Source organism: Aspergillus welwitschiae (genome assembly GCF_003344945.1).
Source record: "Aspergillus welwitschiae strain CBS 139.54b unplaced genomic scaffold BDQ94scaffold_5, whole genome shotgun sequence".
NCBI classification, from domain to species: domain Eukaryota; kingdom Fungi; phylum Ascomycota; class Eurotiomycetes; order Eurotiales; family Aspergillaceae; genus Aspergillus; species Aspergillus welwitschiae.
The window spans coordinates 1046075-1069946 of NW_020798699.1; the positions used below are offsets into that span (position 1 = coordinate 1046075).

Sequence of the window (23872 nt, forward strand, 5' to 3'; positions counted from 1 at the left end):
GGGTCGGAAAATCATCGCGGCGGCGTTTGCGTCACTGCGATCTGATCGCTCTGTTCGTTCCTGACCTTCACCCGAACAGCTCTCCCTGCTAGCTTCTTCCCTGCTTTCTTGCCACCGCAGCGGATTGCATCCTATTTGCTACTGACTACAGCTCAGACTGTAGCGAAAACCTACGATAACAGTTGATCATCGTCTTAAGACCTATAGGGTACTAGTCCAGCTCGAGTCATGGTGAGTTCCCCGCTTAGGCGCCGTTATGTACTGAGGTGTATACATGCTGATACCCGGAGGATGACAGTTTCGTTCTGGATACTGGGATGACGATCCCATGAACGGAGTCATGGGTGGTTCCATGTTCCGCCATGGAGCTGCTCGTCGTTTCGATGAATACTACCGCTGCTATCCTGTCGCCATGATGCCCGGCCCGGAGAGAGAGAACGTGAACCACGGCGGCAAGGTCATCATGCCGCCCAGCGCTCTTGACAAGCTTACTCGCCTTCATATTACGTATCCGATGCTGTTCGAGCTTCACAACGGGGCACGGGAGAGGTTGACGCACGCTGGTGTACTGGAGTTCATTGCGGAAGAGGGGAAGATCTATCTACCTTTTTGGGTAATGTGCTTCTCATGATAGGTACCCTGCAGGATACTGACTAGTTGATCTCCCGCAGCTCATGCAAACTCTCCTTCTGGAACCCGGTGATCTCGTACAGGTCAAGTCGACCGATCTCCCACCCGGCCAATTCATCAAGCTGCAAGCTCAATCTACCTCATTCCTCGATATAAGTGACCCGAAGGCCGTGCTGGAGAATGCTTTCCGTAACTTCTCCTGTCTGACCAAGGGAGATGTCTTCACATTTGCATACAACGACCAGGTTTACGAGATGGCGGTCTTGGAAACCAAGCCATCCACCGACACGAATGCCATTTCCGTGCTCGAGACAGATCTAGAAGTGGACTTTGCGCCTCCTGTGGGCTATGAGGAGCCTCAACGGCCCAGCGGCACCAGTACTCCTCGTAGTGGAGTGAGCAACAAGCTGCCCTCTGGTGGGCTGCTTCATCCCCATGGAACCATGGCACAGGCGATCAACTACGCTGCTATTGCCCCGGAGTCGACTGATGCTGCGGCGGGTGCCCGAGCGGTCTCGTCGAACTTCCTCAGTGGAGGACAGCGTCTGAATGCCAAGAAGGGAAGCAAAACATCCACACCAAAACCGTCTACTCCTACCCCAGGAACAACGAACCCGCAGCATCCCCCTCCTGTCAGGAAGACCAACGGCCCGCAACCTCTGCGGTTAGGCCACAACCAGCTATTCTTTGGATATGCAATCAAGCCAGTGAAGAAGCGCGACGAGAGCGGACAGGTACTCGAGGACAAGCCTCGCTTCCAGGGATCTGGTCAAACATTACGAGGAAAGAAGAAAGACGCAAGTGGCTCGGCAACCCCTACTTAAGATAACGCCAGACAAGGCTGGATTAATGAACGCCGATCGGCTATGATAATATGGGTCTCCCTTGCACGGTATAGGGGAAGCAGCCCCTGATCATTCTACCAGGACATGACCGCTGGCTTCCCAGGCACGCTATATTCGACTCATTGGATGGGCTATAGAAGGCAGCGCGAAAGCGTAGGACGGGAATTTAGAGCATAGCGGGGACAGGCGTTAACGAGGCTATTTCGATCACATCAGGCTTTGATCCACTTGCAATGCCAAACACCACTTGGTAGGATGTATCTATCTATCGCTAAGCCATCAAATGGCCGTTTCTTGGCAACGGGGGACGGACCTACAAAGTAACACTAAAGTGACTAAAAAGGCACTAGAAGTAGAATTAACCGCGATGCTCGACTCAGCTCTCCCCCGGCCGAAGATCGGCAGATTCCCCGGAAATCATCCAGGAACCAGGTAGATTGTTGAAGTGATAAGCAAATTCCATTCCCTTGTGTTACTGCCAAAATTTAGAGATAGACAATTCCACTTAAATACATCACCTCACCTCACACCACCACCTCCAATCCACACTCATTTACTTCATACCCTCACACACATTGTCTTCAATCAATCATTCAAGCAATCAATCATGTCATCTCCACCCACCATGGACATGACCTCCCTCCCCAAACCCATAACACTCTCAACAACAGTCCACGCCTACGACCCTCTCACCCCCAAATCCACCACCAGCAACAACAACGCACCGCAAACAATAATCCTCGCCTACTGGATGAACGCCCCCCAGCGCGCCCTCACAAAATACACCACCCAGTACCGCACCCTCTACCCCAGCGCCCGCATCCTCACTCTCCAAAGCAGCACGGGTGACTTTATGCGTCTCCCTTCACTCTTCACCTTCACCAGCACTACAAACGACAACAAGAAGACTACTAGTGCTCAACCCGCTCTCGACTACCTCCTCCTCCACCACCCACCCGGCACCCCCAAAGATAATGAGAGAATCCACATTCACCTCTTCTCCAACGGCGGCGTTCACACAACCACGACCCTCCTCTCAACCTACAAGTCCACCACAGGCCACACCCTCCCCCTCACCTCCCTGCTCATTGACAGCGCACCGGGGAAGCCCTCATTGATCGGTGCGTTCCGCGCCTTCTCGTTCATTCTTCCCAAGAACGTTATTCTCAAGTGGGTGGGGAAGGTTCTGCTGGGATGTATGTTGCTGTTGATGTTTGGGATGAGGTGGGTGGTTGGTAGTGAAGATGAGGTGAGTAAGGGGAGACGAATGCTGAATGATAGGAGTGTTGTGGGGGAAAGTGTGCGACGGTGTTATGTTTATTCCGAGGGGGATGGGTTAGTGGATTGGAGGGATGTGGAGGAGCATGCTGTGGAGGCGGAGGGGGTATTTGGTGGTGGTGGTGGTGCGGTGAGGAAGGAGAAGTGGGGGAGGGGTAGTGGGCATGTTGAGCATATGAGGGTGGATGGGGGGAGGTATTGGAAGGTTGTTGGGGAGGTTGTGGAGGGGAGATCCTAATAGAAGATGATGGTTGTTGTGTGGTTATTACTATGGATGAAGGGAAAGGATGTTTACTACTGCATATTTGCAATAAGATTTAGAAATAAGTCGACGATCGCCGAGCGCTATGCATGCAACAACAAGAAAAAGAAAAAGACACATCCAGAACCGGCTTTTATGTACACTCCGATGAACCAAAATGAAACGCCCAACTTTTTTCTTTTTCCACTCATCAGCTGTTGTATTTCTTGCGTGTTTGTTCATTTCTTCTTGATCCATATATCCCATCCTATCATCATTGTGGATACAGCGAGACCGTATAAGGAGGACAGATTACCGCCCCTTCATCTCCGGGAACTCGTCATCAAGCTTCAACCTCGCGGTGACATTCATACTCATCAGCTCCTGAATGAGCAGCTTCGCTGCATACGGGATAGCCATCTTGACCACGCTGCGGGACGACTTGCACCGCTGACACCAGTTCAAGTATCCCATGAATCCGCACTGCTCGCAGACATCGATCTCATGACGATCAGACGAGATCATCAACCGTTCCAGTAGAAGCTGACTAGTACCATACGCAATCAAACAATCACGTTCCATCTCACCCAGACGCAGACCACCGTCACGGGAACGACCTTCCGTAGGCTGACGGGTAAGAATAGCGCGGGGACCACGAGCACGCGAGTGCATCTTGTCTTGGACCATGTGCTTCAGTTTCTGGTAGTAGATGGGACCCGTGAAGACGTAGAAGGGTAGGGCTTCGCCCGTGATACCCGAGGTGAGGTAGTCCTTGCCACCGTAGCTGAAGCCGTTGTCGATTAGGATCTGGGACATTTCCTGGACGGGACTGCCGCCGAAGCAGGTACCGTAGCCGTGTTGGCCGGCTAGAACGCCGGCTTTGCCGGCGACGAGTTCCAGCATCTTGCCGACTGTCATTCGAGAGGGGAAACCGTGGGGGTTCATGATGATGTCAGGGTTGATGCCGGTGTCGGTGAAGGGCATGTCAGCTTGGTCGGCGATGATACCTACCACACCCTTCTGTCCGTGACGCGAGGAGAACTTATCGCCGACTTCCGGGCGGCGGGTCTGGCGGGTGAGGACTTTGACGAGCTGGTTCTCGTTCTCGGTGACCGAGACCATCACTTTGTCGATGTAGGCGGGGTCTGGGAGCTTGTAGGTCATAGGAGTTGGCATGTATGAGACGGGTCGGCCGGCGTCGGAGTTGGGGAAGCCTGATGACATGGACTGGTCGGGAGTGGACTTGTTGATGTAGACTTCGCCGGCGTTGACTTGCTCACCGACTGCGGCGAGACCGTCACTCTCGAGGAGAGCGTGCTTGCGGATTGGAGCGTCGTTCTCGTAGGTAGGTCCGCTCAGCCGGTCCTTGGTGCCGTTGGAGTAACTCTTCAGGTTGGTGACGTATTTCCGGAACACCTGGCAGCGTCCGAAGCCGCGGTCGACTGAACCCTTGTTCAGGACCAGGGCATCCTCAATATCGTAACCAGAGTAACTCATGACGGCGACGATGGCGTTCTGTCCGGCAGGAAGCTGATCGTATTTGGTCAGCTCGATGGTGCGAGACTTGACCATGGGCTTTTGCGGGTAGACCATGAGGTACAGAATCGAGTCAATACGCAGAAATTGGTTGGAGGCGATCGCGCCAATAGCTTGTTTACCCATAGCACATTGGTAGGTGTTACGGGGGGACTGGTTGTGGTGAGGATAGGGAATAAGACCGGCGACTGCACCGAGGACCGTAAAGGGCTCGATTTCCAGATGGGTGGTGGTTTCTGTGATATCTTTCTCGTAGATGGAAATCAAAGAGTCGTTCTCTTCGTTGACATCAAGATACTCGACCAGACCTTGAGCAAGGAAGTCGTCGAACTGCATTGTGCCATTACGCAGCTTCTCGAGGTGCTGGGCATTAACACGAGACTTGCCGTTTTCGACGACGATAAGCGGTCTACAGATACGTCCATCATCGGTCGCGACATGGACGGCCCTCTGGTGGTGGTTGATGTAGATACTGACGAACTCAGAAATGCGACCCATTCGACGCAGTCTGCGGAACGCGTCAAGGAAGTATTTCGGACGACGTGTGAGTGCGGTGGGTGTTCCGTTGATGGAAATCGTATAGCAGCCAGGTCCGTAGAGCTCCTTACCACCCACAGTCTGAATATCTTCGGCACCGAGCATGAAAATCAAGTTTCTGACCGGGCCCTCTTCGTCATTGGTTGTAATGTGCGTCATGAGTGCCAAGTTCTTGACGAGACCACAGGCCTCACCTTCTGGAGTATCGGCTGGACAGAGCATACCAAACTGCGAAGGCTGCAATGCACGAGGACCAGAGACCTTTCTCGTCTTTTCGAACTGACTGCTAATACGCGTCATCATACCCAGAGCCGCAATATAACTCAGTCGACTGAGCACGTGGGTCACACCAGCACGTTCCATGCGGAAACGTTTCAAGCTCCAGTTACCCGTCGAGATAGCACGGTTCATACCCTGGGTGATGTGGTTGCTATGCATAGTGATGACACTGTAAGCATCGAAGGCTTCCGCACGGTTGCGCTTGTTCAAAACCTTGTCAATGTTCATCTTGATGTCGAAGCAGAACTTCTTGAACAAATCTTCAAAGAGCAAAGCCAGCAGCTGACCAGCCAATTCCAGACGCTTGTTTCCGAGATAATCACGGTCATCAACCAGGCTGGCATCGTTCTTGGCCATAAGCACACGACGCGCCATGTGCGCAACATAGACAGCCTTGGGCCGGAAGTTCATGTTCTTCACTTCAATGTGGGAGATGATGACAGAGGCAATGGCCTCGACGGCTTCCTGAACGTGGGTACGGCGATAAGAAGGCGACTGCTTGCGGTTGATCTTAATCCGTGCACCAATCCAATCCAGAGCCTGTTGTTGCGTGTAGATACCCAACTTGATCGCCTCCTCGAAGTTGATGGCAAAGTCTTCCTGATAAACCTTGTCGACACCCGCGACCAGCAGAAGCATCTCCTTATCCGTGTGGATGCCCATCGCCTTCAAAAGGATGACGATGGGAATATCCTCGCTGAGCACGTTGTGCTTCACGTAGAGCTTGTCCTTCTTGAGGACAATGTAACTCTTCGACTTTCGCTCGTTGGAAGAACTGCAAACAAATATTAGAATGACAACCCTCAACAGTCAATCGCGAAGACCTCTCACCTTGTAACCGACGCCTGAACAATCTCCTTCTTGGGGTCGGTTTCAACGATAATTCTGTTCTTGCTCAACTGTTCCTGGACAAGAATAACCTTCTCGGTTCCGTTCACGATGAAATAACCACCAGGATCCAAGGGACACTCGTTCAGCACCGTCATCTCCGCCGGTGTCTTATTCGCCAATACACACTTGGAACTCCGAAGCATAACCGGCATTCTACCAATGGCAACACCCTTCCTCATGACCCTTTGACGACCACGGACGTACTCAAAATCGACCTGAATGGGAGCCGCGTACGTCGTATCACGTAGGCGACATTCTTGCGGGGACACGGTCGAGTAGGTGAAGTCGGCCCGCGCATCCTGCGGCTCGTCGGCACGGCGCGGGAACCCAAGGTAAATGTTGGTGAACTTGATGTAGAAGGTATGGTCGACATCGCTTCGAATTGTAGAGCTAGACTCGACAATTTTCTTCAGCTGGACCTCAACGAGATAGTTGTATGAGTCAATGTGCTGCTTCACCAATCCCTTAACCTTGAGGAAAGCCGGCAGAAGGTTCCATTTGTCTTTCGCAGTATTGATCGGATCCGTGAGGGACTTGTTGTAGTAGAAAGGTTCCAGAAGCGCGTCAAATGGGTCGCGGTGGCGGTATGTAGAATGCGAATGCTCGTGCTCTTCGGTCGACTTCTGCTGCTGTTCCTCCGCACTGGGTGGTGGCGGCTGTTCGGCTCGGGGAGGTTGTGCGGTCTGAGAGGGACGTCTGCGTTTCGTAGTATCCGCGGCGCCTGGCTTTGCAGATGCTGCACCCTATATCATCAAGAGCCGTTAGCCTGGGTCCCTTCTCTACCGGAAATCGTAAAACACTTGATACTTGCCTCTGAAGGTTGCGCAGATCGCAGGTTCGCCGCAGAGATCGGCGCTCTTCTGCGGGGCGGCATCGCTATTCAAGCTGTGATGATCTCCCCCAAGAGGAACTGAATACTGCCGTGTGCCAAGTGTCAAGGTGTAGGGGGATATCACGGCATTCTGGGGTGACGGACACAATTTCTTCTTTATCAGCGAGGGGAAATATCCGGGCTAAATTCCAATTCGGCAGAATAATTGCTTAGGTAATGAGCAGCTATCCTAACACGGTTAGACTACTGTTTAGCTTACAAATTCACAGGCTAACTGGATTTAGCAGGTATGCATTTCTTATCTTATCGGCTATGGCAGGCTGCACGGTTTCATTCCTGGCATGTGCAGCTAACTAGTGCATGTGCATGACATGTGAACATATACAACTTCTTCCCCATTCTGGTCACTTATCCCTAGGCCGTCTAGGTAATAGGTCGCAATGCCTTTAGTAGTGTTCTTGATAGAGATTTGGACTTGAAGGCCTCCTCGATTTCGTCCAAGGATCGTCCTTTTGTTTCGGGCATGAACAGGGCGCAAATGAACGCCGTGATCAGGGTGCATCCACCAAAGAGAAAGTATGCACCGAAGCTGCTTTTTGACAGTAATATGGGTGTCGTGAGTGCGACCAGAAAGTTAGCAGTCCAATTGCTGCCATGTGCCAAGCTAGTGGCCGATGCGCGGGTCCTTTGTGGCTGTATCTCTGCTGCGTAGATCTTGATGCCGACTGCCCAGCTGAGAGAGTATATAACTGCAAAAATATAGATGCAGACAATGACCACCCACCGACCTGCACCAGTTGAGTCGTGTACGGCATTCCCTGCGTAGAGACCCCCTATCAAGAACATTGTGATGGCGAGGCCGATGCCACCATAGATAGTGCTGTGTCGTCGGCCCCACCTGTCCGCCCATATGAGCGCCGGAATGGTTACGGCGAAGATCACTATTGCAGAAACACCCGAGGCAAAGAAGCTGGCATCTGAAGAAGCTAGTCCTGCTTGCTCAAAGAGCAGTGGGGCATACTTAAAGCCAATGTCAGCAGGAGACGACAATAGGACTAAATGAAAACCCACATAGAGCACACCATCAATCCCACTGAGCTGCTGCATGCCCATTAGAAACACAGCCAGTGCGGTGCGTGTTCGTACATCTTTTGCAAACAGATCGAAAAACTTGTGCTTCATTGATCTGTCCTGGCGTTGGGATACTGATGAGGCATGTATGTCGCTCGAAGCACTCGCGACAGCCTCAGTATTAACGCTTTGAGTCTGTTCAATCTCAACCTTTTCACGTTCCGCCTGGCTGACACCAAGGTAATCCCAAACTGCAGTAGCCTCCGATCTCCGGCCATGGAGGGTCAACCATCTCGGTGATGGACTTAACCACAGGAGTGAAGCCATGGAGAATGTAGCAGCCAGACAAGCCAAGATGATGAAAGGCGTGCGCCATGAAAAGGAAGACTTCGTGCGAGAAGTACCGTAGCATGCAAAGAAACCGATCGTCAACCCCAGAGTAATTAGCAACTGGGGCCCGGTTGTCAACGCTCCTCTAACCCTTGGCGGAGAGATCTTGCAGATGTAGCTGTCGTCAATCAGAAACCAAGAAAACAAAAGTACCATAATTCATGGGGTAGTCACATACACGACGAGGGTGCCTAGATATAAGCCCTCACCTATGCCCTCGATGCAACGTCCCACAACAAACATCCCAATATGCACAGCAGCCGCTTCCAAAGCTGCCCCAATTGCAAAGATAAGAGCACCGATGCTGATACCCTTAGGCCTACCCATTTTGTCCGCCAGATACCCCGCGAAGAAGGAAGAAAATGCGGCTGGAATCAGGATGGATGAGACGATCAGGCCGTGAATGGTTGATGATTGGCTGCCAAATCGTGAAACAAAGCTGTCCATAACCGTGACGGGTCCAATGATGCCAGTATCCATCCTATAGAACTTCTGTCAACGTTGTACAAGGTAGCTCGCCGAGAGAGAATGAATCCTTACCCCAACAGCAGTCCCCCGCATGAGCACAGTATACTGGCCCGAACATACCTTGGAGGCTTGTGTAATCGTACCATTGCGGTATAGTGATAGGTCTCGCTTCTACGAGGTCAATTGGCAAATAAAAGACGATGCTGGCCAATAGTAACAGGTTCCAAGTCAACAGACAACGAGGAAAAGTAAAGTGAGAAGGGAGCATCGAGGTGGACATGAGGAAGGAGTTCGACTAGAAAGAACTACAATTAACCGATACAGACAGAGAGAGTCAGAGAGACCCTTTCCACAGGCCAGACCCACGCCGCCCCACCATCGACCCCAGTCTGGGCCCCGGATTTGGCCTTCCCATGTCCTGCTCGGCATTGTTGCTTGCAACGTTTGTTGTCATAATAGGAATTCGAGAGTTTGCTAGTAGACGATAGCCAAGCGCTCAGGTTATCAGGATGTTTTGACACGGGTACCTGTAGTACCTTACAAGGCTGTTCTGGAGCTCCAACGACCAAATGTCACTTTCCGTCTTCGTTGTACCCCGCACAAGCGACTACCCGGGATTGTGTTCCGTAGAAATTCACAATCATTGAAGATGCCATTCTAGCTGCATAAGTCCCTCGCATCGGCCAGGAGCGATTAATGTTGAGAATAGGTGTAGAGTAGTAACCAAGTTCTCAATAATAGAAGATTGTGGAGGGAATTTGGAAGCGAACTGGAACAAGCGTAAGTGCAAGCGCCGCCCCGGGGCGACTGCCGGAGGAAGTGGTAAAGAACTGATACATCATATGGCCTTTGCACTATAGTCTTCCTGGCCCAGCATTTTCTACATATTACTGTAGTTACTATGTCATGACTAAAGTACTAGTAGCTAAAGGACAGAGTATTCATGTATCACGGCAACTCGGACTTGATGTCGCGGACTCTATAATTGATACGAGTATGTTTCGGGCCATGCCAAAGCTTGTTAATCAAGTTGTTTCATGTCTGGTAGTAGTAATAGTACATAGATACTACTAATGGTAGAAACTCAAGCCCACCATCAGAAGAGCCAGACAGCTTTGCTGATGCAGAGACATACTACTACTGGCAATCCCAGATGTATATGCAGCGGTCAGCATCTAGGATGTGTTGGAAGGATTGAGCTACCGCATCTGTAAGTGAAATCGTTCTCTGATCTTGATGGTAGGTTCTGGGAGACTTTCTTCCAGGGCAGTCTGGAGACTATCGGTGGTCGAAACAATGACATCAGGCTTTCACGAAATTCAGGACTCGAGTGAATAGGTGAAACCTATTTTTTGATCACGAGAGGCATTTCTCAGAAGGGTAGCCTTTTCTTTCTGCAGATAGCTCGTGAAATCCAGAGGCTCGAGCACCGTGACCGCAGATTTTGTAGATTGGGCTGACTCCCAGTCGAAGCGGCTGTCACTTGCGGGGTTTGAGGCGAATGCCTCAGGTAATTTCAATTCTGCCTTGCAATATGCTGCCCTTTCAAATTATCATCAAGCCTGCATGATGTATCATGTCGCGGCTCTTGGATGATGTGTAGCCAGTCAGCAAACTGAAGGATTTGTTCATTGCCCTTGCTTTTCCGTTCGCAACCGGAGTCACTCACATAGAACGCATCCGCACCAGTATGATACTGTCTAGTCGAGCTACCAATTGAGTCAAAATTCCATACCGGATTGGCTGCCTTGGGAACCAAGATACTTTACTATCATCCTGCATGGTGCCCATTCACATGGTTACCCGGTCTCAAGAATGAGGATCTCATGGCACGCGGAAGGAGAATATGTAGCAAGTCTGATTATCTTCCTCGATTTACATTATTCGATCACACTTTTAATTGAGTGACTTCTTCTGATGGGCACGGTAGGTTCTCAGGCCCTCTGCAGAGTAAGCTATCGATTTGGGCGGGCATTCTTCGAGGAGACCATTGAGAATGGTCTCTTCTTCTGCTTCTCCGCAACCGCAATATAGTATAACATGTTGGTATGCCCGAGGGCATCATGTGGCTCATCATTGGAGCTCCATTCTGCCCGATGCCTTATTGTAGGCGATGGATATGTCTGAGTTTAAAGTATGATTAGATCGATGCATGCCCGTCTGCCACATTAGAACCCAAATAATTAATGGAAAGATAAGCATGCATCTGAGAAACCATTGTTCACCGGAAGTCGCAGCAGCTACCGCATGTTATCTGGTGTGTTCTTGAGCAATTGCCACAACAGTTTCGTTATGCGGACGCGGAGGAAGTTTGAAAATAGACTGTACAATGATCCCCGCATTTCCTCAGTAAAAATTAACTACTGCTTTTGGCTGTATCATTTTGAATCTGACGGCAATGTCAAAACGTGTGTGCTGGTCAGGCTGGTTGATGGTATTGTCAAGTTATGGTATAGATGGCTGCTTCATTGACCATCACCCACCCATCATATGATAAGAGAGACATTGAGGTGGGACTTTCAAGATACCTCAGACTATTCAGGTTACAGTTAAGATGGGTAGATGCAAAATACGTGGGAAGAGCGCGTTTGCCGTCAAGTCGGGCAGTTTAACTAAAGCACCTTGTTAGCAGTCACCGTTCTAGCTCCGGCAATGTAAAGCCGCATAACCCGTGATTTACAACCCAGTTGATATATATTATCCGCTGAGCTCGTGCAATCACCTTGATGTATACAATTGAGGCAACTCACGTACGAAGTAGGTTACCGCATATCCGAGCGTCGTTGATGCCTGAAAAGTGGATAGCTTGCCAGATACACCTGCAGAATCAGGTGATATATGCGTGAATGCCAAATCCATATTTGACGATTGGTGTCTCCTACCTCCTGATACAGTCGAGAAAAAGGCTGACAAGGCCTGGTTAGCTTATCAGGTATGTCCTAGAGTAGTATCTGTATCAACCGCCTTTAGCAAGGATACTGTCTCCACAGATAGTCGAGGATGTCTGTACATGGAAAAGCCTCGCAGGTCAACACGTCTGTGCTCTTGTACAACTCAAGTCAGTGTCTGCAGGGAATCGCCATGCCCCAACTGTGGAAGCACGTCAGGTGAATACGTGACCTCCATGGACTGGTCTTGATACAACACCAACCAAAAAAGCCGCGGGAAATCCGAAATTCCCGCAAGGGATACCATTCATGTGGTGCATTAGCATAATCCCATTCGATTCTAGCTTCTTCTGTCGTATGGTAACAGACTACCAGCTATGCCAGATGCCTGCAGTAGCTAAAGACCTCATGTCGAGTTGGCTGACAGTCAGGTGCCAGCAGATGACGCCCCAATCAGCGGCCATACAGTCAGAAAACTGCATCCGCAATTGCCATTAGAGGTGCTGCTATAATGTGAAGGCCATATCGGATACTTCACGAAGACCATAGAGATAGAATTGCTGAGCACTTGAGGGCCAAAAATTTGGCTATACTCATTGGAAGCCACTGTTCTCTTTTAGAAAGCAGGGCTGCACATCCGGCTGCAAAGTCGGCTAACCTCCGTAGTTTGCGGGGTTGGGCAACAACACGTCCAGTCTTCAGGAAATAAGTGCCTTCACCCATTCCGGAGCTGGAGGTATCCGGTACCCAGTCTGTTGGAGTAGGTGTATGGAGTGTAGCTGTTACTGGTTTCTTGGATGCAGACTGCATATTTCAGGCAAATGGTATGGCTCATAATATTGAGGAGTGGGTAGAAGTCGGCGACAGATCAATTCAGTCCTCTGCGGAGCATGTGGGGAGATGACTCTTGAGAAGGCACTACTGTGTACAAAGTATGTTTGAGGCGGTGGACTTTCTCTTGACCGCAATTTTAGAAGACATTGCCACTTGGCAGTCGAAGTTCCCCATCGGAAAGATTTCCATTCGACGATTTCCAGGCACAAAGATTAGTGGGCAACAACATAGCCAAAACAGAAATGCGGAGCGGCGAAACGCCTCCCAATTGATGGATCCACCATCAGAAGTAAAAGTACCATGTCGAACCATTCAGTGAGCAACATCACGTGAGTACGAAGGTCTTATCAATTCATGGTGTATACATGCCCAATGACGTTCAAGGGTAAGTGGTGTCAAGTACTAAAGATATGGGCAGTCACGCGCAAGCCAGTTCCAGAAGACATGGGCCATGAGTGCAGTAGCTCCCAGCAAGAAGCGCAGGCTCGTTGTTTCATGACCCTCGGACCTATTCCTGCAGCCATCGGACATGGGGGCCATTAGCACTGCTTGGTGGTAAGTATTATCCTGTAGGTACAGTACTTTGTGCAGTGTATCGGATGGAATAATTATGAGGCGATTCTATCTGGCCCGGGGGGGGTAAAATTACGTTATTTCACAGTCAGTAAACGGAAATGGATGGATTGATTATCTATTACTTCCTTGAGGATATCGTGGTGGCATGCAGAGTAGCAGTTGTTATCTCTTGATCACCAGGTTAACTGCAGACTTGAATTACTGGCAAGGAAAGGATATGCTAAATCAAAGGAATTGTATACAAAGTTCCCTGCTTTTCTAAATCTTCCCACTTAATCTGTCAACCTTTGCCAGATAACTTACCGTACGCGAACATCCCTGCGCCGGCGGTGGCGAACCAATCTGAAACACATCACGCTTAACATGACCGTCAGACCAACTACTCAGTAGCGCGGATACTTAGTTCGTCAGTTCAAGGCTAGAGAAGTACTAAACGTTATTACCATTCAAAGTTCCATCAAGGTGTGCCTTGCTTTCTCTCATGCCCTCGAACAGACAGATTCATCGACACTGGAACTGTCATTACTCAGAAGGAGGGGTACATTCAGTGTGCTCAAAGTGGTTGGTAAGTGGTTCAACAGTGGCTAGCATGGAATCGGACTCCGTCCCTGGATCTTGTGGGTACTAATGGGCTCATCTCCCATCTGCCGACCTCAGATAGGTCCGTCGTTCTTAGCTTCCGAAGTTGTCTGAAAGATGACTCATGCGATGTACCCAACAAGCGACTAGTTAGGTCGATACCTAAACAATTTAGGATCGTCATCACCAGCAAGGACTGTTATCATCCTATTCCATTCGAACGAATCTCGGCAGAGCAAAGTCATGCCGAGTATTCACTTCGCAAATTTTCCAATCCTAATATTTTGACCCCACCGCCGGGGCTTTACCATGTTCCTATGCCGTAACGGCCCCATCATCGACCTGTCTTATACTCTGTACTACGGTTCGCGAAGCATTTAGAATACCCCACAAATGGCCCTAAGGCTGGGTTCTGCCCAGCGTGAGGACAATACCAGTTGGTTCAGGCCCCGAAATGGAGAGTCTTGTAGAAAATCACGGCAACCGACCAGAAAAGGCCGTTCAAGGAGACAGCTTTCTCCTATCGAAGACGGATGGATCAGCATCGCCTGGTGTTCCCTGGATGGTTGTACACCGCTTCTCCCCTGCCGCACCAATCAGCAGCTGTCAGTCATCCCAGGGCCGTTCGACTTGACATGGAGGGATTCACGCATCGGGATCGATTGGCCATTGTCCGTGCGATGAGACAGTCACGTTCCCCATTTACTATTGTCTATGGGTATTTAAAACCACGGCGATTTGCCGCCAGGTTTTATTACACTGACACACACCTAACGTTGAATCGGTCGAGATCACCTGGGCGGAGATTACGCTGATTTGACGGACCCATGGAAATCTGGCTGACCGCACTCTCAATGCTTGGGATTCATTGTTAGGTTATCCGGCGATGAACCCTGGTTCACACCAAATAGCCCACCATGAAAGGCGCCAGTAGAAAATTCGCAGCGTTTCCTCAGGGATCGGGCCAAGGATGGTAAAGGAGGTTACCGGCCTCCCTAACCTACCAAACAATGTCCGTCACGTACGTTCTGGGACGCGCGTGGCAATCCGAAAATATTGACTTTCTGGTACTACCCTCAAAGAGGTGAGCAGCCCCGTAATCATAGTAACATACATACAAAGTACATTCGGTTAGCCTTCGATCATTAATAATGTCGCAGATCCATGCGCCAGTAAGACCTAAAACACAAGACATTTATCTAATCGCCGAAGGAAGGATCCTTCCATTTGGGGGCATGGTTTCTGTAGGAGCCAAAAAAAGGAAAAGGATGAGCAACTGAAAAAGACGAAACAAAGATGTAAGGAAATGAAATAATCATAATAATAGTGTTGAAACTATGACTTGCACCGCAGCCGCTATTAGCCCCGGAAATCTTACTCGCCCATGAGTAGTCCGGAGTTGATGAAGCAGACAAAGTAGGTAGATGATCTGTGAGCCCAACTTCGTCTTTTAGGGTATGCTCTGGCCCAGGTACGTGCGGTGGCTAGGGCGTGATCCGCCGTCACATCTTTCGTCCTAATCAACTCGGTGTCCCCACCCGATGCAGAAACACTTGCAGAGGCCACGCTCTCGACCAGCACACCCAACAGGGGATGCTCCTTGCGCCGCTGTCCAGCAGGGAGGACATCATTAAATCATCAGTTATGTTGATGCTGATCTGCGATCGGGAGAACTCCTGCTATGTTTTCGAGGGACGTCAATAATCCATATTCCAGGTCATGAAGAGGAGAGAGCAAGAGAGGTAGAGAGAGCCGGACAAAGAATCCATGTTCTTTGAGATGCTGCAAACCCAATTCCCGGGTGGAATAACTGTACCTACCCAGGGGCTACTACTGGTCCCAACGCAACAAGTCGTGCAGTAGCATTTTAAGTCAGAGATCTAAGCTCCAATCACGGGGCCGGAGGTCACGATTCATTCTTGATCCGTCCGAAAAGCAAATGATCGACCAGAGAGTTGGTTGTCATCAGAGGAAGACAGCTCACCAGCTTCGGGAGGGGTGGGATTTGATTAATAACAATCGTAACGGGTGATGAATGGGCTCTTTGTCTTTCTTTTCTTTTTTTTTTTTTTTTTTTTTTTTTTTTTTTTTTTTTTTTTTTTTTAATTTTACCAGCTTCGTATTTCATCACGCACGCCTGGCAAAATTAAACGCGCTCGGTCTTGGTACGTACAAAGGTAGTGGTTTACATTTTGTTTTTTCTCCCCCGGAGATCTTCATGTTTTCGGGGCTTGAGAAAAGGGAAATAGAGCCAAATGTTGTAGAATTACTAGAAGATTACGGTCGGGAAACGAGAGAGAACAAGAGATGATGCAATCTACACAGCGGAACAAAGAGTAAGAGACACAGGACTCCGTAACTACTGAGATCGATTTTGCCATGACCACGGGTAGTCCCAGGGGACTACGTTCTCGCCCATGCACTTAATAAATGGAATGACAGGGTAGTTAGAGACGACCGGGAAGCTACTGAGTCCCAGGAAAGTTGTCGGGAAGGGGGCAGATAGACTAGTATCGCGCCCATCCTCCCAGCAGCTTTCACGCTCCGCTTCCCAAACGAGTCGAGTTTAGCAACTAAACAACTTAACAGGCTCCCCGCTTGCTTTCCCAGCCGCTCACGCCTCGTCTTTCTTCCCCTCTCGCTTCCCACTCTTCTTGTCGCCTTCTTTCCCCCCCCTCCCTCCCCTCCCCCTTCTTCCTCCCTCTCCCTCTTGGAACTCCGAAGCTCCCTGTACAACAAATTATCTTTCCTTCTCCATTGTTATTTCTCTCCCCCTCCCATCTCCTTAGTGTTCGTTCGCTCGTTATTCTCCTTGCTGGTCCACGCTGCTCTCGATCCCGAGAAAGCGTAGGGGCAAGCAATACCGACAACCAGCGCCCTGTGATTCAACCACCATCATTGATCTCCGCACCGTCAGGAACGCATAGCTAGGCGGGAGGACGGCTCTTAACTCCCCCCCATCAAAAGGTCTTTACTTTGGTGCACACAAATATCGTGGGCAGCAGAAAGTCTTTTTCTTTTTTCCTTTCTTGTTCCTGAGAATTTAAACTCTCGAGGCGTTCATTGCGTGTAAGTCGCTGTTCTTTTCCGAGATCTTCTCCGCCAAATCACCCCTCAGCCCCTCTTAACTCCCCTTACTCCGTACATTGCCCGTTATCTGGAGCAGCAGCACACCGCCAACCAACTCATCCTTCCCGACTCCTTGGTTCCTGTGCTCTATCCTCGGCCCTTTGCTTTGCTTGCAATCGCCCCAAAGGATGACGATCGTCTCATTTCTTCCTTTTTAAGCCTCGCTCCGTCCACCTTATTCTGATATAAGCTGACTGCTGACTCGTTATGGCTCGCTGATGATATCAGTCCAGTGTGCTCTCCGTCCCGAACAATCTGCCCACCATGGCATTCAAGAACGGACTTAGTGAACGCCTCGACGAGCTGCGATTCCCTTCCCCAAGGTCGCCTCCCTCGGAGTCCCCTTTCCCTGGCTATAATTCGCTCTCCCCGGGCCACTCCAATTTCGTCTCGGCTTTCTCGCGACCCTCGGGCGATGTTCGAGGGAATCTTCAGCGCCGCTTTACAACGGATTCCAGCAAGCTCGCTTCCTGGAGTCATCTGAACCATCTCGGGAGCAGCTCTCAGCTCCCGGCTCCAGATCACCTGGATCTGCTTTCATCGGTAAGCTTAGCCACGTCACGAAAGTCCCCGATGCACATACCCAACTGGCTTGAAATTCGGCCTGTGCTATACTTGATGTCTTCACTCCGTTAGCGCTGGGCTCTTCAGTAGTCTTCTGCTACCTGGGTACCATTTGCTTTGGCGCTCCACTCTTATCTTTGTTGCATTGTATGGCTCTGGAGTATCCACTGGAAGAAGGACTGCATCATGACCCACTTCCGTTTGTGGATACTCAGGCATGCGTCCACTTGCTTATTGATGATTTGCTATTGTATTGAAACCGCCTCTAACACCATCACAGTTTGAGAAGAAGCGCCAGCACATTGAATACATGCGGGAACAAAGGAGGAGGTTTGAGGAAGATATGAAGCTTTTAGACATGCAACATGAGAAAGAAAAGCAAGATTTGGAGCGGATTGCCGAGAACCTGGCCAAGGTTGGCATGTCTGGCCCTGTCAGCGAACCTACGACACCCCCAGAGTACCGTGAGAATAGCTATCCCGCTTTCACACGCCCTACTCGGTTCTCAACTTCAAGTGTTACTTCCTCTCCTGGCTTCTTCAATGTCTTTGCACCTGCTCAAGTCACTACTCCGCCGAGCCAGGTGAATCACAACTCTGCTCAAACACCAACCAATCGTTTCTCCGTTCACTCTGTTCCTGGCTCTAGAAGGAACTCAGAGAAGGAGGACTTCACTCAAGAACCTACTTCACCTTTCCGTCCAGGCCCATCGTAAGTAACAGGTTATCTTATTGTTCTCCCTGCACTCTTCTTTGATCTCCTATTCATCAACCTCTTTGTCCTGGTCCGGCGTGCTGCAACACTCGCTCCTGTTGAAAGTGCATAAATAGGGCCGCAGCCCCTCTCTCCCTCCAAGATTCCTCATCTCCCGTTCACTTCACATCTCAAACTACCCTCACTTCTTCAAACTGAACACTACCTGAATTGAACTTACCCCCTCCCAACCCTTGCTACTATTCCCCACTTCATCATCTGCTCAGTCAACCCTCACTAACAACATCTTCAGTATTCATCGCTACTCAATGCCTTCTACTGGCATAGGATCACAGATTCGTCCGACCTTATCGGGCTTCAACAGTTCGTCTGGGTTGGAGTCGTTTAATGCTTCCAAATATCTGTTTCATAACGAAGACGACCGGGCGACTTTGAAGGACGAGGACAGGATCCCGACACCCGACTTCAAAAGCATCCTTAAATTGACTGATACGGACGACAAGTTCCCGACTCTGTCTCGCAGAGACGACTCAGGCCTGGTAAGTTCAGACAAAACAGGCGAAAATCACATTTTGCTGACGATGAGACCAAGCTGTCTGCGAATTCGGACGCCCTGGACCTTGCCAATTCACGTACTCCCAACCCCGAGACTTGGAACACTCACAGTCGGCACCGCACTACTCATCAGAGCATGCCACAAAACGCCCTGAACATGTTCCGTCAGCTTGGTAATCAAACTGACGAGAATCATGCGCATTCTTCAAACTCTGCTCGTCATGCTGCTAGACATTCGCTGGAGGCGAGCCTGCTCTACAGCGCCGAGGAACATTCTGAAAACCTGACAGCTACTGCTTCCAGCAGACCTGCATCCTTGCAGTCCTCATACTCGACCAACGATCTTCCTACAGTCAAAGGCGAGCCTTTCAATCCCGCTGTCACTCCTCCTAAGACGCATGCCGAACAGATTCAACACAATACCAATCTGGGTCGGATTCCAGCTGTGAACCCTGTGAACTCCCGCCAACAAAGGGACTCACCTGAACGCGATGAAGCGAAATTGCAGGGAACCCGGGCCCAGCAGACTACTCTGCAAGCTAGTGCCACACCTTTCGGCCCACCAATCACTACCGGTCCTGCCAATAGCAACAGCACGGTCGCACCAACTACCTTGACCCCATTCCAGGCACCCTTCTATGGGTATGGTATCCAAGCCTACATGGGCGCTCCAGTGCAGGTCAGCGGTCAGCTGCAAAACTACAATGCCGCAGCTCCCTTTGCTGGGTACGCTCCCTATGGGACTTATCGCATGCCTGAAGGCTCGGCCAAAAGCGTTACCTCCCGACGAAGCGGCGATAACGATAGCGCTCAGCTCTCTCGCTTCACAAATTTCCCGCTTGAGCATTATAAAGGCGAGTTGTATGGCCTTTGTAAGGACCAACACGGTTGCAGGTACCTGCAGAGAAAATTGGAAGAGCGTAACCCGGAGCATGTACAAATGATCTTCGAGGAAACGCGCCTTCATGTGGTTGAACTCATGACAGGTTTGTTGAGCATTCTCGACCCCATGTCGTAAGAGCTTTCACTAACACCATACATAGATCCGTTCGGCAATTACCTGTGCCAGAAATTGCTCGAATATTCCAACGATGAACAGCGGACTGACTTGATCAACAACGCTGCTCATCAGCTCGTTAAGATTGCTCTTAATCAGCACGGTACCAGGGCGCTCCAAAAGATGATCGAGTTTATCTCTACCGCCGAACAAACCCAAACGGTCATCCATTCGCTAGAGGACCATGTTGTTGAATTGGTTCAGGATCTGAACGGAAACCATGTGATCCAAAAGTGTCTCAACCGTCTCTCTGCCGAGGACGCTCAATTCATTTACGATGCTGTTGGCGCCAACTGCGTGGTCGTCGGCACTCATCGCCATGGATGTTGCGTTCTGCAACGATGCATTGACCATGCGTCTGGTGATCAGAAAGCGCGCCTCATTGCTCAAATCACTGCGAATGCATTTGCTCTTGTTCAAGATCCTTTCGGAAACTACGTTGTGCAATATATTTTGGACCTTGCTGAGCCTCATTTCACTGAGCCCTTGTGTCAGAATTTCCGAGGCAACATACCCGCTCTATCCAAGCAGAAGTTTAGCTCGAATGTCATCGAGAAGTGCCTTCGTACTGCGGACTTCCAAATCCGGCGTCAGATGATCGATGAAATGCTGGCAGGAGCCGAACTTGAGAAGATGCTCCGCGACTCATTTGCGAACTATGTGGTGCAAACAGCCATGGACTTTGCCGATGCTGAAACTCGAGCGCGGATTGTCGATTGCATCCGTCCTATATTGCCTTCTATCCGTCAAACCCCCCATGGCCGTCGTATTGCTGGTAAGATGATGGCATCCGAAGGCTCAGGAAGGGGAAGTGCCGCAACTAGCGGACAAGTGACGCCTAACGAAATGAACTCCGCCCAGCTTCCGGGTCCTCTTCAGGGACCACAGAAGTCCTTCATGTATCAACACAGCCCTTTCCCAGTCGGTTCCCAGTTTGGAAATCAGAACTTTGTTCCCACCGCTGGCTCTGCGACAGGTTCCAACGCTCCGTCTGGCGGACCTAGCGAGGCTATATTTGCTTCAGCTGTGCCGCAAGCCAACGGCAATCTTGGTGCTCAAAGCCAGCTGTATGCGTACTTCTGATTCATTACGCAGCGCTTTGGTTCACCCGTCCTTCTTCATTGAATTGTACTCATAGTGCGACGACGCTACGATCTTCATGACTCACGGCCCCGATGAAAATTTGTCATCAAATTGAAAAGACCAGAATTACCGATACGAAGACGAGATCATATTACCATGCAACCTTTTTGCATATCTGGATCATATCTGATGAGAAGATGTAAACGATGATAAAGCCATTTACTGCACTTCATTTGATGTCCTGTATTCTTTCAATGCCCTGGAGCTTCGTTTAGCACCCATTTAACGACCATACCTTTTGAATGTCTTTACTTCTTATTCTACATGTCTTCTTTTTTACTTGCGCACAAGTCCATCTCCATCGATCATGCTACCGGTCCGATAAGGAGCAAAGACTGCTGTTTCATATTTGTCCTCGCTTCCCAATTGTGCTTCTAGCCCCCTCCCTTTTTGTGTCTTTTTTGTTTCTATCTACCAAATCCTGCTATCTTGACACTTGCATCATGAGAAGGCTTTACCTGTCTGCATGGCTCGCTTGGTGCGGCTGTTCTTGATTTTCTGGATGAAGCAATGGATGGTAAACTTGGAACAGACTGCGAATCATGCCTATGTCTACCCCTGTGCTATCAATTATGGGCCCCGCTTGCGCAAACTTGCACTTCGTTGGTTGCACGTTGGGATGATTAGCTTTGCGGTGTCTGATGCTTTACATTCTTTCCCGCCTGTTCCATCAGCAGTAACGGTAGATTAGATGTACCCATATTTTAGGCAATCAAGATGTTATTTAGTGAGTCATTGCTCTTTCCGTATGTCTTAAGATATTGCAAGATCGATACTTCTTCGCATTCGCAGTTCGAGATGTGTTCGCAAGAACTGCCAGAGTATGTATGAAGCACGTGACCGCGTATGGCCGTTACCCGCGTTTCTCTTCATTGATCGCTGCGAAAGCCGAAACCTCAAAAGTTGCGTTTACCATTATCCTTTTCTACGCCTCTCCGACTTTTTCGGAATATTCAGGGAAGCTATAGATCTTCAAGTGTCTTACCATTCATATCTATGCTTCCATCAGACATCAGCCGATCGCTCAGTAAGCAATGGCCTTGTCGAGAGCTCCAGACCAGGCAGCTTGCCAGTCTTCTCGGCGTATGTTTTCTCCCCCAGATCCTCCGAATTCCTTTCAATAACCCCGAATAAACAATTAACATATAAACGCGACCGACTAGCCTAGAATTTCCAGCCCATCCACATTAGTTGTACACGGAATATCCGCAACTTGCAAAACGACTATCGTCCGCAATGTCCTCGCTGCCCTCGAAGTCCCACATGCTATTGTCCGGAGTCCCGAATGCATCACCGGCCGTCATCTCCTAACGAAGATCCTCTGGGCAACGCTTGAAGCGCTTGGGAAACGCGACGAATGGGAGAAATACGGCAAGGGAAGATGCGAGCATGTTAGCTCCCTGGCTGTGCTGCTGGGCGAATGTCTTGCTTCATTATCGGACGGCAGCAGCAATGCGAAGGGCAAGTTCGTGCTGGTTTTGGATGGGATAGATAAGCAGCGTGAAGCACCGCATACTCTGTTGTCTGCGCTGGCGAGGCTGGGAGAAGTGGTATGTTTTTGTTCCGTTCGTTTTGTTGGTAAGAGTCCTTGCTAATGGGTTGATTGTTTACTGCGCAGATTCCATCCCTATGTGTCGTTCTTATCCTCAGCTCTAGTCCGCGGCCGCTGTTTCTTCAAGCTGCGGGCGTTCCGCATATTAGCTTCCCTCCGTATACGCGCAAAGAGGCCGTCACGATTATTTTGAACGCTGGACCGCCTGCTGTGAGTGGTCTGGATGACGGGACAGCTTCGAAGTTATACCCGCATTTTGTGTCCGCTATATATGACTCTCTGGTTGGGCCTACGGCGAGTTCTGTTCCTACGTTCAGATCGATATGCGAGAAGATATGGCCTCAGTTCGTTGCTCCCATTACCAACGGCGATATCCCGCCTGGGGGAAGCAATGAATGGGACTTCTCGCGACTTCTGGTCAAAAACCGTGCTTTATTCCGCCATCAAGGCGAAGGCGCTCTTGTACATCACATTGTCACCGAAGAATCAGCTCCCGCAAATGGCTCCCTATTGAAGCCGTCAATGTCGGCCGTCTCGGCCCCTTCACCCCTTCCTTCTTTACCTTACTTCCCGACCTTGATCTTGACCTCCGCGTACCTTGCCTCACATACACCCCAACGGCTCGATACCATCTTCTTCTCGAAATTCTCTTCCTCTTCCTTATCTGCTCGGAATAAACGCGCACATCATCGGCGACGGCTGAAGGTGCTTTCCCGAGCCCAGGCGGAGGATAGTCGGGAGGCGAGCCGAGGCCCGTCAACCCCTAGCAAGAAAGGCAAAAGAGAGAAGACTCGCATCACGAAGTCCACTCTGGAGTCTGCCTTTGCTACTTCCTCTGCCACCACTTCGGCTGTGGGCAGCAACGCCGGTATCACCGGTCCGTCAACGATCCTAACAGCCCGTCCTTTCCCGCTCGAGCGACTGATCGCTATCTACCACGCCATTGACCCCAATCCCCCAGCAAACCCCATCCGACTGGCGGCGGTTTCCGATGCGATATATGCGGAGCTTGCTACATTACGTCGGTTACGGCTCGTGGTGCCAGCGGCAGGTCGCGAGAGCGGCGGTCGCATGGGGCTCGGGTCCGGAGGGTTAAGTAGCGGTAACACGACCTCGGATGCAGGTGAGAAATGGTGCGTCAATGTCTCGGGCGACTGGATCGGAGAGTTGGCCAAGACAGTAGGCGTCGAGGTTGGCGAATGGTTGGCGGGAGGGTTGGATTAACCCCCTCGATGGATGGGATATAATCGTGACGCATGCAATCTGGAATCAATCTGGTTTTT

General features: G+C 50.3%; 4 protein-coding genes across 4 annotated transcripts; 3 read left to right on the forward strand and 1 right to left on the reverse strand.

Moving 5' to 3' along the window:
• Positions 1-95: 95 nt before the first annotated feature.
• Positions 96-1820, forward strand: BDQ94DRAFT_137692 (polyubiquitin-binding protein UFD1). The gene is made up of 3 exons (XM_026765097.1): positions 96-231; positions 299-613; positions 672-1820. The coding sequence occupies exons 1-3, from the start codon at positions 229-231 to the stop codon at positions 1452-1454; spliced, it is 1101 nt and encodes a 366-aa protein (XP_026630229.1). The 5' UTR covers positions 96-228; the 3' UTR covers positions 1455-1820.
• BDQ94DRAFT_106630 (uncharacterized protein) lies at positions 1769-3149 on the forward strand. Its single transcript, XM_026763471.1, has one exon. The coding sequence runs from the start codon at positions 2083-2085 to the stop codon at positions 2989-2991; it is 909 nt and encodes a 302-aa protein (XP_026630230.1). The 5' UTR covers positions 1769-2082; the 3' UTR covers positions 2992-3149.
• A 157-nt stretch (positions 3150-3306) lies between these two features.
• Positions 3307-9144, reverse strand: BDQ94DRAFT_157388 (DNA-directed RNA polymerase III core subunit RET1; the record flags this gene model as incomplete). The annotated part of the gene is made up of 9 exons (XM_026768735.1): positions 3307-6121; positions 6178-6980; positions 7045-7113; positions 7156-7277; positions 7314-7315; positions 7545-8089; positions 8141-8648; positions 8709-9011; positions 9071-9144. 9 exons carry the CDS (start codon positions 9142-9144, stop codon positions 3307-3309), a joined length of 5241 nt encoding a protein of 1746 aa, XP_026630231.1.
• Positions 9145-17268: 8124 nt separating this feature from the next.
• On the forward strand, positions 17269-23813 carry BDQ94DRAFT_157389 (putative RNA-binding protein; the record flags this gene model as incomplete). Its single annotated transcript, XM_026768736.1, has 8 exons — positions 17269-17547; positions 17849-18279; positions 18575-18821; positions 18875-19823; positions 19881-20961; positions 21995-22120; positions 22206-22587; positions 22656-23813. 8 exons carry the CDS (start codon positions 17269-17271, stop codon positions 23811-23813), a joined length of 4653 nt encoding a protein of 1550 aa, XP_026630232.1.
• Between the last annotated feature and the right edge of the window lie 59 nt (positions 23814-23872).